The 13,022-nt window shown below is 50.3% G+C and overlaps 1 protein-coding gene across 3 annotated transcripts in view; it reads right to left on the bottom strand.

Annotated features, from left to right (window-relative positions):
* Positions 1–12,105, bottom strand: part of C4H4orf54 (chromosome 4 C4orf54 homolog) — a 57,945-nt gene extending 45,840 nt beyond the window's left edge. For all 3 annotated transcript variants that reach the window (XR_012904043.2, XR_012904042.2, XM_075929651.2), the window contains exon 1: positions 6,178–12,105. Coding sequence is in view for 1 of the 3 variants with exons in the window: in XM_075929651.2 (XP_075785766.2) it covers positions 6,200–10,822 (4,623 nt within the window). In the remaining 2 variants the exon portion in view is untranslated. The remainder of the gene's footprint in view (positions 1–6,177) is intronic.
* Between the last annotated feature and the right edge of the window lie 917 nt (positions 12,106–13,022).

The raw sequence follows: 13,022 nt of genomic DNA, 5'->3' as shown, positions 1-13,022 counted from the left end.
CCCTAACATAAGACAATCATCACCAATAGCAACAGAAAGAAATAAGACAAAGGGAGTGTGGTCAAACTGATCCCTAAAAGATACTGGCTTTGGGCATTTCTTCGCACAGTGACACAATTAGTGAAAAAGGATCTCAGAAAGAAAAATTATATGCTAGCAGAGAAGGAAAAATGAAGTACCGTATATTCCGGCGTACAAGACGACCTCTGAAGTTAAAAAACATCCCCCAAAAATCGGGGGTCGTCTTGTACGCCGGATGCCCCGCCGCCGGAGCCCCTCCGCGGCTTTGAAAGCCTCGGGGGAAGCCGGCGGGGGGGGCATCCCAGGCGCGCATGGGCTGCCCGCCCGCCGGAGCCCCTCCGCGGCTTTGAAAGCCTCGGGGGAAGCCGGCGGGGGGGCATCCCAGGCGCGCATGGGCTGCCCGCCCGCCGGAGCCCCTCCGCGGCTTTGAAAGCCTCGGGGGAAGCCGGCGGCGGGGCATCCCAGGCGCGCATGGGCTGCCCCCCCGCCGGAGCCCCGCGGAGGGGCTCCGGCGGGCGGGCAGCCCATGCGCGCCTGGGATGCCCCCCCGCCGGCTTCCCCCGAGGCTTTCAAAGCCGCGGAGGGGCTCCGGCGGGCGGGCAGCCCATGCGCGCCTGGGATGCCCCCCCGCCGGCTTCCCCCGAGGCTTTCAAAGCCGCGGAGGGGCTCCGGCGGGCGGGCAGCCCATGCGCGCCTGGGATGCCCCCCCGCCGGCTTCCCCCGAGGCTTTCAAAGCCGCGGAGGGGCTCCGGCGGGGGGGGAGCCCAGGCGCTCCTGGCGGCTTTGCTCCCGGTGCCTCTGGTCTGCTGGGGACCATCTCCAGCAGACCAGGGACACCGGGAGCAAAGGAGGCGGAAGGGCGCTGGGGTATAAGATGAAACCCTATCTTTTAATTAAAAAGATAGGGGGTCGTCTTATACGCCCAGTCGCCCTATACGCCGGAAAATACGGTATAAGATGAAGAGAAAGAAATGGGAAGAAAGACGGAAGTAAGGAACAGAAAAAGGAGAGAGAGGATATCAAGAACTCTCACATACAAGATTATAGGTTAGTAAACTATGGTATTTCTCTGTGAAAAGAGGCCAAAAAGAAAATGTGGTTTCAAATGCTTAAAAATCCACGACTAGCTCATGAGATATGGCGGTTATTTCAGTTCATGTAAGCCTCTACACAAAAGTTCTGCACTCAGTTTACAAATGGAACTGGATGCAGAGTGAAATTAATTAGTTGGGCTGTCGATTAATCACAATTAACTCATGATTAACTCAAACAAATTAATCACAATCACAATTTCAATTGCACTATTAAACAATACAAAACCAATTGACATTTGTTAAATATTGTGGTTGTTCTTCTATATTTTCAAATATATTGATTTCAATTACAACACAGAATATAAAATGTACACTGCTCACTTTATATTACTTTGTTTACAAATATCTGCACTGTAAAAATGACAAAAAGCAATAGAATTTTTCAATTCACCTCATACAAGTACCATAGTGCAATTGCTTTATTGTGAAAGTGTAACTTACAAATGTAGGGTGTTTTTGGTTATATAACTTCACTCAAAACAAAAATAATATAAAACTTTAAAGTCTGTAAGTCCACTTGGTCCTACTTTTTGTTTAGCCTATTGCTAAGACAAGCAAGTTTGTTTACATTTATGGAAGATAATGCTGCCACTTCTTATTTACACGACCTGAAAGCAAGAACAGGCTTTTGCATAACTGGCATTGCAAGGTATTTACATGCCAGACAGGTTAAATATTTGTATGCACTTTCATGCCTTGGCCACCATTCTATGCTGGCGATGCTTGTTAAATATAATGTGTTAATTAAATAAGTGACTGAACTCTTTAGGGAACAATTATATGTCCCCTGATCTGTGTTTTACCTCCATTCTGCCGTATATTTCACGTGATAGTCTCGGATGATAACTCAGTACATGTTTATTTAAAAGAATGCTTTCACAGTAGACTTGACAAACCACAAGAAAGGTACCAGAGCACTAGAATCCCAAGAATTAAGAACATGAAGTGCCTTCCAAAATCTGAGAGGGATGGGATATAGAGAATGCGACTGTAAGCCTTGAAAGAGAAATACTCTGGTGCAGAAACCACAGAAACCAAACCCTCAAAAAAACCTTCTGCTGGTGGTATCTGATTCAGATGATGAAAATGAACATGTACTGGTCTGAGCTGCTTTCAATTGTTATCGAGTATAATCCATCCTCAGCATGGACGCATGTCCTCTGAAATAGTGGTTGAAGCATGAAGGTATATATGTGTTTTTAGTGCACCTGGTGTGTAAATATCTTGCAATGCTGGCTACAACAGTGCCATGTGATTTTGTAAACAAGAAGTGGACAACATTTCCCGTAAATGTAAACTAATTTGTTTGTCTGAGCAGTTGGCAGAACAAGAAGTAGGACTTACAGGCTCTGAAATCTTACATTGTTTTTTGAATGCAGTTATTTTTGTACATAATTCTACATTTTTAATTTTAACTTTCATGATAGAGATTGCACATGTATAAAGTGAACTGAAAAATACTATTTCTTTAATTTTTACAGTGCAAATATTTAAAATAAAAAAAATATAAAGTAAGCACCATATATGTTGTGTTCCGTGCTGTAACTGAAATCAATATATCAGAATGCAAAAATATTCATATAAACTGTATTATATTATTAATAACATGATTAATTGATGATTAATCATGATTAATTTAATCATTATTAATTAGCAATGAACAGTCATCGTTAGCAGGTTTCAGGTGCATTATAATTGTGTCTGCTGTCCTGGGTTGGGCAGGGAAAACAAAAACAGAAAAGTAAAATAACAAAGACAAAAAGAAAGAAAAGTAAGACAAAGAATAGAGAAATAAAAGGAGAAAAGGAAGAAAGGCAAAAGTGGACGAAGAGAGAAATTTATACACACATTCGTGCGATGAAGGGAATGATACAAAGAGAAAGGAAGTGGAGAGACAATAAAAGAACAGGGAAATGGAAAATGGGGTCAACTCAGAAACAGAACAGGGTAAATCTTTATGGTTACAATTTTGTCTCAATTTTTTCCACTGAAAATAATGTATGCGATGCAGGTTTGAAGATGAATCAAAGTTTTTTTTTGTTTGTTTGTTTGTTTTTTCTACCCCCTGTTCCAAAAATCCATTTAATATAAAGATCTCATTTAAGGTTTTTTGGGGTTTTTTAAGTCAAGAGTTGAGGAAAATAGCACTGTATCACCTGTCTGATGTCTACCTCAGTTACATATCCTTAAGGATACATACGTCCTGTCTCCAATTTTAGAAGAAAAACCAAGTTCATGAAATTTTAGGTCTAACCAACTGAACAGCATTCTTTGATTACAGATAAATCCAGTAAGTTGCTGCAAACTGCTGAATTATTTTATGTATCAAATTTAGTATCATACATTTTGTGTCACCAATATTTTTGTTAGATGATTATAATTGTACTTTCATTCTGTACTCACAGGAACAAATGTTCAGCACGATGTAATGGGAAAGGGATGAATAGCCCACTACCATAAGTGACATGATACTTCCCAAATAAAAATAGCATTGGAAAAATGTATTTCTTTTGTAAACTTGTTACAATCACAATACTGTGCTCCAACATAGTATATATACACAACGTAATTTATCTTTTCAGTATCTAAGATGTCTGCACAATTATCTAAGAAATAAATTACTCTCCACAATTCATTGCACCAATGACTTAAGATCTTTTGGAAAGAGGAATAAACAAGGGAGAGCAAAAGATGTGCAGAATTTTCCTATGTGTCCAGATGAAAAATTTCTGCCAGGGATAACAACCTAAATAGTGGATCGTGAATCCACCCAACTGATGTCTGTTCACCTCCCAGAGAATCCAGTAATTAACAATGGAAACAATCCAATTTAATTATAGAATAAAATAAAAATGATTTACAATTACAAGGTAAGGAATGCTGAATGCTAAAACACATAATACAAGGAAAGTTTGTCAACTGGAGACCAGTTATTTACTTTTTATGGTCTCATGGATTAGAATACTAAAACAGACAACACAAAATATGGGAAAGAAAAAATTAGGAACACACTAAACAAAGCAGATGGCAAATTAACCTACAAAATTTGAGGATTTATTAAAAAGATAGACAAGAGTACTGTGCACAACTGCACATATATTCATGATAAAGATTCCCAACAGTTTTCTGTTACTTTTGAGGGCCAAAAAACTCCAATCCCAAAAATGTAAATTAAGAAATTGATTTGTTTTGTAATGAAGTGTGAACTGGTACTTGATAATGATGTTCATTATTTTTTTAGCCTTGCCACCTATCCCCCACAATTAAAAAGGCAACACTTTTCTGCAGCCTGATTTCTGCATTTGTTGAATACATTACCAGATCTTCCCTATTCTGTGATGCATCTAACCTCCCTGAATTTTCAAGCCTCATCTATATGGAAGGTTTCCCTGTGTAAATTACAGTTATCTGTGTTCAGATACTGGTATAATGGCACAAAGGCAATCTCTTCCAAATAGGCTAAGCTGTGATTCACCTCGGTGCAACATGACTGACTGCTTACACTGATATATCTATGTTGGTGATTGGTCAATAACTGCTGACATTCTCAGTGTAAACAAAGCCTCAGAAAACCCCTATATCATGAATGTACTCTTTTTAGTGCTATTTCATAAAAATGGCAAGGTCTTCACTAGAACTTCTCCAACAAAAAGAAATGAATTGGAGTTTGTCTTTCAGACCAATCTTACAACATCCTCAATGAGCAGGAAAAATGTACAGAAGTTGTCTATCTTGCTTTTTCTTCTTACCTATCTTGAAAATATGCAAGAAAGTGACCTAATAATCCCTGTGAGCGTATGTGTGTCCCCCTCCTTAATTAGTGAAGGAGAAATTAAGTAGGGAAAGCCTTGCCAACCCAGCTGTTGCTTTCCCTACCACTTAAAGATTGATTTTTTTCATTAGAAAGTTATAACTCTCATTAATGGCTGTGTCTAGACTGGCCAGTTTTTCCAGAAAATCAGCCGCTTTTCCGAAAAAACTTGCCAGCTGTCTACACTGGCCGCCTGAATTTCCACAAAAGCACTGACTTCCAACTGTAAGAAATCAGTGCTTTTTGCAGAAATACCATGCTGTTCCCGTTCGGGCAAAAGTCCCTTTTGCGCAAATCATTTGCGCAAGAGGGCCGGTGTAGACAGCACAGTACTGTTTTGTGCAAAAAAGCCCCGATGGCTAAAATGGTGATCAGGGCTTTTTTGCGCAAAAGCACATCTAGATTGGCCAGGGACGCTTTTCCGCAAAAAGTGCTTTTGCAGAAAAGCGTCCATGACAATCTAGACGCTCTGTTCCAAAAATGCTTTTAACAGAAAACTTTTCCATTAAAAGCACTTCCGGAAAATCATGCCAGTCTAGACGTAGCCATTTTGAAACTGAGACCAAGTAACCAAATGATAATACTGAGTGTGTGTCTATTTATAGAAACCCTTTTAATAAGAAAACTAAGGGTTCTAAGAAAAAGCATCCTGCAAATTCTAATTAAAAGGGTTGGGGGAACAAATGCCCATTTACATGGTAAATAGGTTACATTTTATACCTTTAACTTTTACATTAGGCAAGTGGTTTAAGACATAACCAAAAGAAGAAGGGAGTGCACACCTTGCTTATGGTCTCAAAGGAATAACCATGTTAGTCTGTAACTTTAAAGATAAGTAGTCCGGTGGCACTTTAGAGACTAACAAAAGACTTTGTGGGCAAGACCCACTTCATCCGATGAGTTTTGGTGAAAATAACAGAATCCAAGATACATATAACAGCAAAACAAGAATCACCTGTCTATTGTAGGACTCGTGTTAATGAAGCTAAGTAAGTGAAATGTGCCTATTGCTGAACCAATCAGTCCTAACAGCGAAGATTTATCAGATGCCATTACCTCCCACTTTTTTGTGTATATCATATTGTGCCAAATGACATTTCAAAATAAATCTTTGAGGACGTTACCACAGTTGCTTCCAAACGTTTGAACACTGACTCATCTGCGAAATTATTTTATTATACCGACTGATGCTTAATGCTGACATCAAATTGCTCCCACCGCATACATATTTAGGAGCATAAACCAACTCACCAGCAGCCCCTTTGGCTTATCATCATCTGTGCTCCACCACAAACCTCATGGTGGTACCATCAAAGGAGGGCGGGGCAATTATCCTTGGCCCCATTTGCTGCGACGTGATGCTGATGACCGGCTTCCCCTCCACTCCCCTGAGCTGGGCAGAGGCGGCTGACGACTGGGGTTTACCCGTGGCGATATAATAAGGGCTTTCCACAAAACTTGCCTCCCCTCCACCTCCTCCCCCCGCCAGTCCTGCTGCCGCTGGGCTGCCGGTCTCGGCGGGGGCGCTGATGTCGCTGCCCGGGAGGGAGATCTGAGTCTGCAGGGCGTTCGCGGGCAGCATGGTGGGCAGGAAGCCAGGGTAGATCATGTAGGTGGCTCCGTAAGGCCCCGGGTTGAGCGCCAAGGGGGAGATGGGGAGCGGCATGGGGGCCACGGCCGGCTGCTGGGGCATGGGCACCTCCACGTACTGGCCGGTCTCGGGGTCAAAGAGCCGCTTCTTGAGGGGCTGCTGCACGGGCGCGTCCACCAGGTAGTACTGGCCGGTGCTCAGGTCCAGCAGCACCTTGCGCTGCGTGGGCGGGAAGGGCTCGGCGGCCGAGGGCGGCGAGAAGCAGAGCAGCGGCGCGGCCTGCGCCCCCTGCAGGGCGGCCAGGGGCAGCGGCTGCGGGTAAATGGCGGCGGGCGGCGGCTCGGGCGCGGGCTGCTGCTTGGGGCTGGGGCCGCTCGGGCTCTTGGCGGCGCTGAAGGGCTGCAGGGCGGCGGCTGCAGCCGAAGCCGAGAGCGGGCCCTGGCGGCCGCCGCCTGCTCCCGCCGGCGGCTCCTTGAGCGGCAGGGCCAGGTAGTTCCCGCAGTCCGGCCCTGCCGCGCCCTTCTCGCCTTCGCCGGGCCCCTTGCCCGCGTTGGCGGCGGCCGGGGAGAGCTTGAGGGAGCGCGGGCCGGCCTGGCCCTTGAAGCCGCGGAGCGGGGCGGCCTCGGCGGGGAGCTTGGCCGGCGCCGCCTTGTGCGCGGAACTGACGCTGAAGAGGCTTCGAGGCGGCGGCGGGCCCGAGGCTCTGTCCGCTGCGGCAGCCTCCCCGCGGGGCCCGGGCAGGGGGCGGGGCCGCTCCCGCGCCAGGCTCTCGAAGGCGGCCGCCTTGGCCGAGACCTTGTCGGGGTTGGGGCCGGAGGCCGGGAGCGGCTGGCGCTCGGGGGCGGGCGGCGCCGGGATGGGCAGCGGGGCCGGGCCCTTCTCCTCGCCGGGCCCCGCGCGGCCGCCCCGCTCCTCGCTGGCGATGAGGGAGAGCACGTGGCTGTCGGTGATGGGCCGTGGGTCGCTCTTGCGCTTCCACTCGTGCTTGCTGAAGCTGTACAGCTCCTCCATGCTGCGCACCGCCGCCGTCAGCTTCTCCAACGCGTTGCGGCTCGGCCGCGCCTTGGCCTCCTCCCGCGGCTCCTCCTCCGCGGCGACCTTGCCTTTCTCAGCGGGCGCGGTGGCGGGCGCTGGCGGCGGCGGCGGTGGTGGCGGCGGCTGCTGCTGCTGGTGCCTCCAGGGCGCGGAGGGTTTGGACACGATCTTCAGCACGGCGGGCAAGCGAGGGTCGCTCTTGTTGGGGGCGATGGTGGCCACGGGCAGCCTCCCCGAGGTCCTGTGCACCAGGATCGTCCCCTCCGGCGTGGCAGGCAGCAGCTTGCCCCCTGCTGGGGCTTTGGCCCCCATTTCGCCCGCTCCCTTGTCCTCCCTGCTGTTGCTGACAGCCTGGCAGGTGATCACCATGGGCGACAGCGCCCGGGGGATCCCTGCTATGACCAGCTGCCTCGGCTTCTGCTCCGAGGTGATCTGGTCAGAGAGCGCGCTGCTCCTGTCGCTGCCGGTCTCGCCCGAGTCGTGGCCGTACGAGCTCTTGATCAGTTTCCTGACATCTCGCACCTGGTGAATGGGCCCTGGGACCTTGGGCTTGTTGTCTCTTATATCGCGCACCAAGAACTGCGGCACCTTGTCCAGGCCCTCCGCTTTGAACGCCTTCTGCAGCAGGCCTCGGCTGTCCTCCGCGGCCTTGGGGAAGGTGGGTGCGTTAGCGGCTAGCTTGGGGGTGAGCAGCTTCGCGATGCTAAAGGGGTGATCCTTGCTCTGCTGCACGCTGCCCAGGCTGATTTTGATCTCGGGGAGCTTGGGCTTCAGGGGGGTGTCGGACCGCGCCGCGTAGGTGGCTGTGGAGTACCTGGTCACCTGCGTGCCAGACTGTTTTTCCTTGGGGGTGCGCTGAATGTTGGGGACGAAGAGACGAGACATTTTCCTGGACTTGCTGGCTGAGGTCTCCCCGAGATCGGCCCTCCAGTCGTATTTGGCCGAGGAGGACTTGAGTTTCCCGATGGGAGCTCGCTCTTCTTTCTTCTTCTCGGCCTCTTTCTCTTTCCAGGACCTGAACGCGCTGTTCTGGCTGCGGAGGAAGGTCGCCTTGATGGCCTCCGAGGCGCTCTTCTTAATTTCGCACACCTCTTCCAAGCGCGTTTCCGATAGGGGTCGGTCTAGGCGAGGGGTAGACGCTTTAGACGTCGGCGACTTGCTGCCAGAAAAATCGCCCAGATCATCAGCTGTTAAAATGGTGTAGTCAGAGCTGCACTCGGAAAACCTGGAGTTCTGCCTCTGCATGCCCCCGTCTTTCAGCTTCTCCCTCGCTGAGCCCTCTTGCTCCTTGGAAGGCAGGGACCCGGCCATTCCAGTGTACGAAGTGTCTGTGATCTCCCCCCTCTCCATTTTGAACTCGTGCTCCCGCTGCATTTTCTTCGAGATGACATTCTTGAGGAGGCTGGAGGCGAATTTCGATTTATTAGGGGCGCCCTCCGAGACTTCTGCCGCTGGTTGTTTGCCAGCCTCATGGCCCAGCTCCCGGGGCAAGGTTTCTGGAGCTTCATCGGCGCCGCCTGACCCAGCGGCAGCATTTTCGGGACGTTTGGGAGCTTTGGGCACACCCGCGTTGATATTGCTGCTAAAATTTAGCGTCTCCAACAAAGTGACAACGCGGGAGCCGGACTGGATCCGCTTCTCGAAGCAGGCCGGCGTTTCGACGTGGGTTATCTCCCCATCGAGCTTGCTGACCACGAACTCTAGGGCTTTCGTCTGCGACTTATTGGAGCGGATGTAGAGCTGGTCGCTGGATGTCTTCGTTCCCGCGCTTCTGTGCCAGGCGCTGGGTTCGGCGCTGCTCTTGAACAGATGCTGCTCCGGTTTCTGCCCGAGATTGCCGCACTTGAGGTCTAGGTAAGTGGACCATCGGTTGATCCCTAGCGCCTGGTCCGAAAGGGACGCGGAGGACTCCCTGGAGCTGAAGCTGAGCGTGTCCAAGTAGGGGTAAGCCAAGCTCCGGAAAGCCCGGGCTGTCAGGTTTCGCACTTCTTTATCCGCATCGTCCAGCTCGCTGACGGCGCTGGAGGCCCCGCTGGAGTAACCCCCCAGTTCCTTCGCCCGCAGCGCTCCGCACCGCGTCTGCAGGCGCGCGGGGACGGCGATGAATTTTTTGGCCAGCTCATGAGTCGCGTCGGCTTTGAAACCGGCCCTGCGTTCGGGAGCTGTGGAGAGGCGGAGGCTCATGTCGCCTTCATGCTTGGCAGCGTCAATAGTGTTTTGCTTCTCGGGCAGGTTGCTAAGCTCATTTATAGCCCGGGAAGTGGGCTTGATTGATAGGAGAATGTGGCCTGCGGCGGGCTCCGCGCTCCCGCGGCTGGTGGTCTTGGCCTGGCGCTCTTCCGAGCTGGCGCACGTGTGCGCGCTGGGGGTATCGCTTTCCGAGGGAATGCTGGCGAGCTCCGTGCTGCTGGTGTTCTCCAGGCTGTCCGCGCGCGCATTGGCCTCGCTGGTGGTCGTGCTGAGATAACAGCTATTGTCCTCCTCCGTCGGCGTGTCCCCCAGCATCTCGTCGCTCCCGAAGGAGGCGTAGTCCACGAAGGAGTAGATCACGTTGTTGTCTTCGAAGTCCCACCGGGAGGCCAGCCCCAGGTCGAAGTCCATGTCGTGGTCCACCTCACTGAGCTGGATCTCGTGGGTGCTAATGTAGTGCGCCTCCTCGCCCGCACGGCTGCCCACACCTGGGCCGAGCAAGCAGCCTCCTTTGCAGTCCGCGTCGTCGCCATCCTCGCTCTCGCAGCCGCAGGAAGAGGAGGAGGTTTTGCCCTGGGCGAGGGCGCCCTGCCTCTGGGGAAACGCGCTCGCCTTGCTCACCGGGGAAAGGCAAGAGGCGGAGGAGGATTCCGGGCAGCCGCTGGCGCCCAGCTGTGCTGGGGGGAGGCCAGACGACGCGTTTTCGTTAGACCCTCCCGAGGGGGAGCCAGCGCTGCAGCCCTCCGCCTCGGTAGCTTTCCACCCCGGCTCCCGGCTTTCGGATTCCCGCGCCAAGGATGCTGGCGAGCTGCTGGCGCTATCCAGCGCCTTGGTAGCCGAGCCGCTAAGCGCGCTGATCTCCAGCGCTGCGTGGGGAGGGCTGGAACCTGCCAAAGTCAGTGTTAGGGGCTGGGGCCTGGCTTCGCGCCCTCGCGGGGACCCCTCGATCTCCACGTACTTCGCTTCCTTGGAGGTGGCGGTGCCTGGCTCGGCCGGGGGACGGCGCATCTTGTTGCTTTTCGCTCCCCCTTTTCGGCTCTCGGGCTGCTCGCCGGGCGACTGGGAGAGGGCGTTTTCCATGCTTAGCTCGCCAGCATGGGGCCGAGGGCGCAGGCAGTAAGCAGAGATACAGCCCCGGGTCTGCAAAGCCGGCGGGGAGACACGTGTCTCCTGCGGGGTTGTTCCCGGCTTCGCTCGGGGCTCTTCAGTGACAGCGGTGGAGCCAGGAGAGTGTCCCGGCCGGGTTAGGGTGGAGGTGGCTGCTGCTGCTGCCGCCGCTGCCAGTGTCTTGTTCCGGAGCCGGGAGTACAGTTGTTGGTTTGGCACGGAGAGCTGTCAGTCCGAATGCCATTGGTAACAGAAGTAGCAGCAAAGGCAGCATCTGCAGCCCGACCCCCAGCCACCCAGCAGTGAGGCATATGGAAATTCTTGTATTGCTCCTCGAGGGGGAGGTTTGCCTTATTCCACAGTCAGTAAGGGGCCGTGCGAGCCACCTGCCTTCGTGAATTGGCACAGGGCGGCCGCAGAGAAGCCCGTGTTCTGTTACTAAAAGTTACTTTCCAAGACACACAGTTCATAGGGGTAGGCTCTGGGCAGAGATGTAGCAAGGATCCCGAGCGTTTGCAGAAATTAGGCACAGCGCTTCTCCGCTTTTTGCAAACCGGTCCCCTTCCCTTCCCTTAACTTTCCTACCGGCGATCTTCATCTTGGGGGTTTCCTGTGCATTTGAAACGTGTCCGCTTTTCCATTCCCACGGTGGCGCAACCTGCTCTTCCCGCAGCTTTTATCTGACCCAAGCCAGGCAGATATATTCAGGACAAATTCTTTCCCTCCGGGAGTATTTAAACACTCGGGTCTGTTGCTACTTGTGCAGTTCTTACAGGTCTGTAAAGAGTATTTAGGGTAAAATGTGAAAACATTGTTTTTCCAGACTTAATGTCATCTGATGCGCCGACTAACCTCAGGAGAACGTGCAAGGGGCCAAGTGATAATCAAACGTAAACGATTTGAAGGTGCGAGGGACCGAGGGTCATTCTGTAATGCTCTCAATTGAATGTCTGAGACCAAGCCCAAAACAAATAAAATCCTATCAAACCGATCCGTTCCGCTAGATGAGTTCCCACACAGCACAGCACGTGGGAAGCAAATGATGAAAATATAGCAAATCATTTTACCCTTTATAATCCAGAGAATTAAAATGAGTCTCCTTGCGCTGCGTTTTCCTAGATCGATTTAGATTGATTCGGAAAGCGAGATTAGCCGGCATTTTTGCAACAATCAGATACCTACTGAGCCAGTTTTTCTTAGCCCCTTTGCTCGGGGTAAAGGCTCCGCTGTGCGGTTTTGTGAGAACTCGCCAGATCGAAACCATTAACTATACATAGACTATGCGTCATGTATGCCAATTGAATAAAGTACTATTTAAAACGTTCACATTTGTGTACACGATCAGCCACCGCATACTGGAATCGCACACCCGTCAACTCAGAATGCTGTTAGTCATCGTTTTGGTTTCAAATATTTAGCGCAGGGTCCAAGTATTTGTCTCATTGGAAGAAACCAGAAGGGGAATGCACACCTATGTGGAATGCTAAAACGGTACACAACACATGGAAGTTTTTAACCTACCATTACCACTCCCTTCCTGCGATTAGTTTACTATGGTCAGAAAAGATGGGTTAAGTGGAACTGTGGAAGACTATTTTTCCGATGGACTTTTTTAAAACTTTTCTGTGGACTTTTTCTATGCCATGCTTTTACAGCAATGTTGGTCTGTAGCAAAACGATCCCTGGAGGAGAGGGTTCATTGGTGTGGGTATTAGGCATTATTAAGAAGTTTTAAAAAAGATACAGCGGTTCAGAGCTGTGTATCTTCAGTACCTGATGGCTGATCTCTCGAAGTTATTTTTGTCACCAAATAGATCATTTTGCCTAGTCCTCCTTATACAAAATGGAAATGTGATTAATGATAAATGTAATGCTCAATGGAGGAAGCATAAGGGTAAGCTATAACTGGTGAATGAAGCCAATTTTTAAAAGGAAATGGAACAAAATTTTAGCCTGTGGGAAGAGGCAGATGAATGAATGAATGAATGAATGAATGGAACAAAGTGACCTGCTACAATCCCACCAACCATTCCCTCTAAAGATTATTTTGAGTCAGTTGAGAACCCTGTCCTGCCCAAGATTTATATGCATTACACCCTTCAATATTAGTAGGAGGTCCAGTAGCAGAAATGGAACAGTTTGTGGTGGAGCAGGTTTTACAGTTGACTGAGAA

This window comes from Pelodiscus sinensis, chromosome 4 (genome assembly GCF_052426305.1).
Source record: "Pelodiscus sinensis isolate ZL-2025 chromosome 4, ASM5242630v1, whole genome shotgun sequence".
Taxonomy (NCBI): domain Eukaryota; kingdom Metazoa; phylum Chordata; order Testudines; family Trionychidae; genus Pelodiscus; species Pelodiscus sinensis.
Note: the sequence above shows the minus strand (reverse complement) of the source record. Positions and strands in the feature narration are given on the sequence as shown.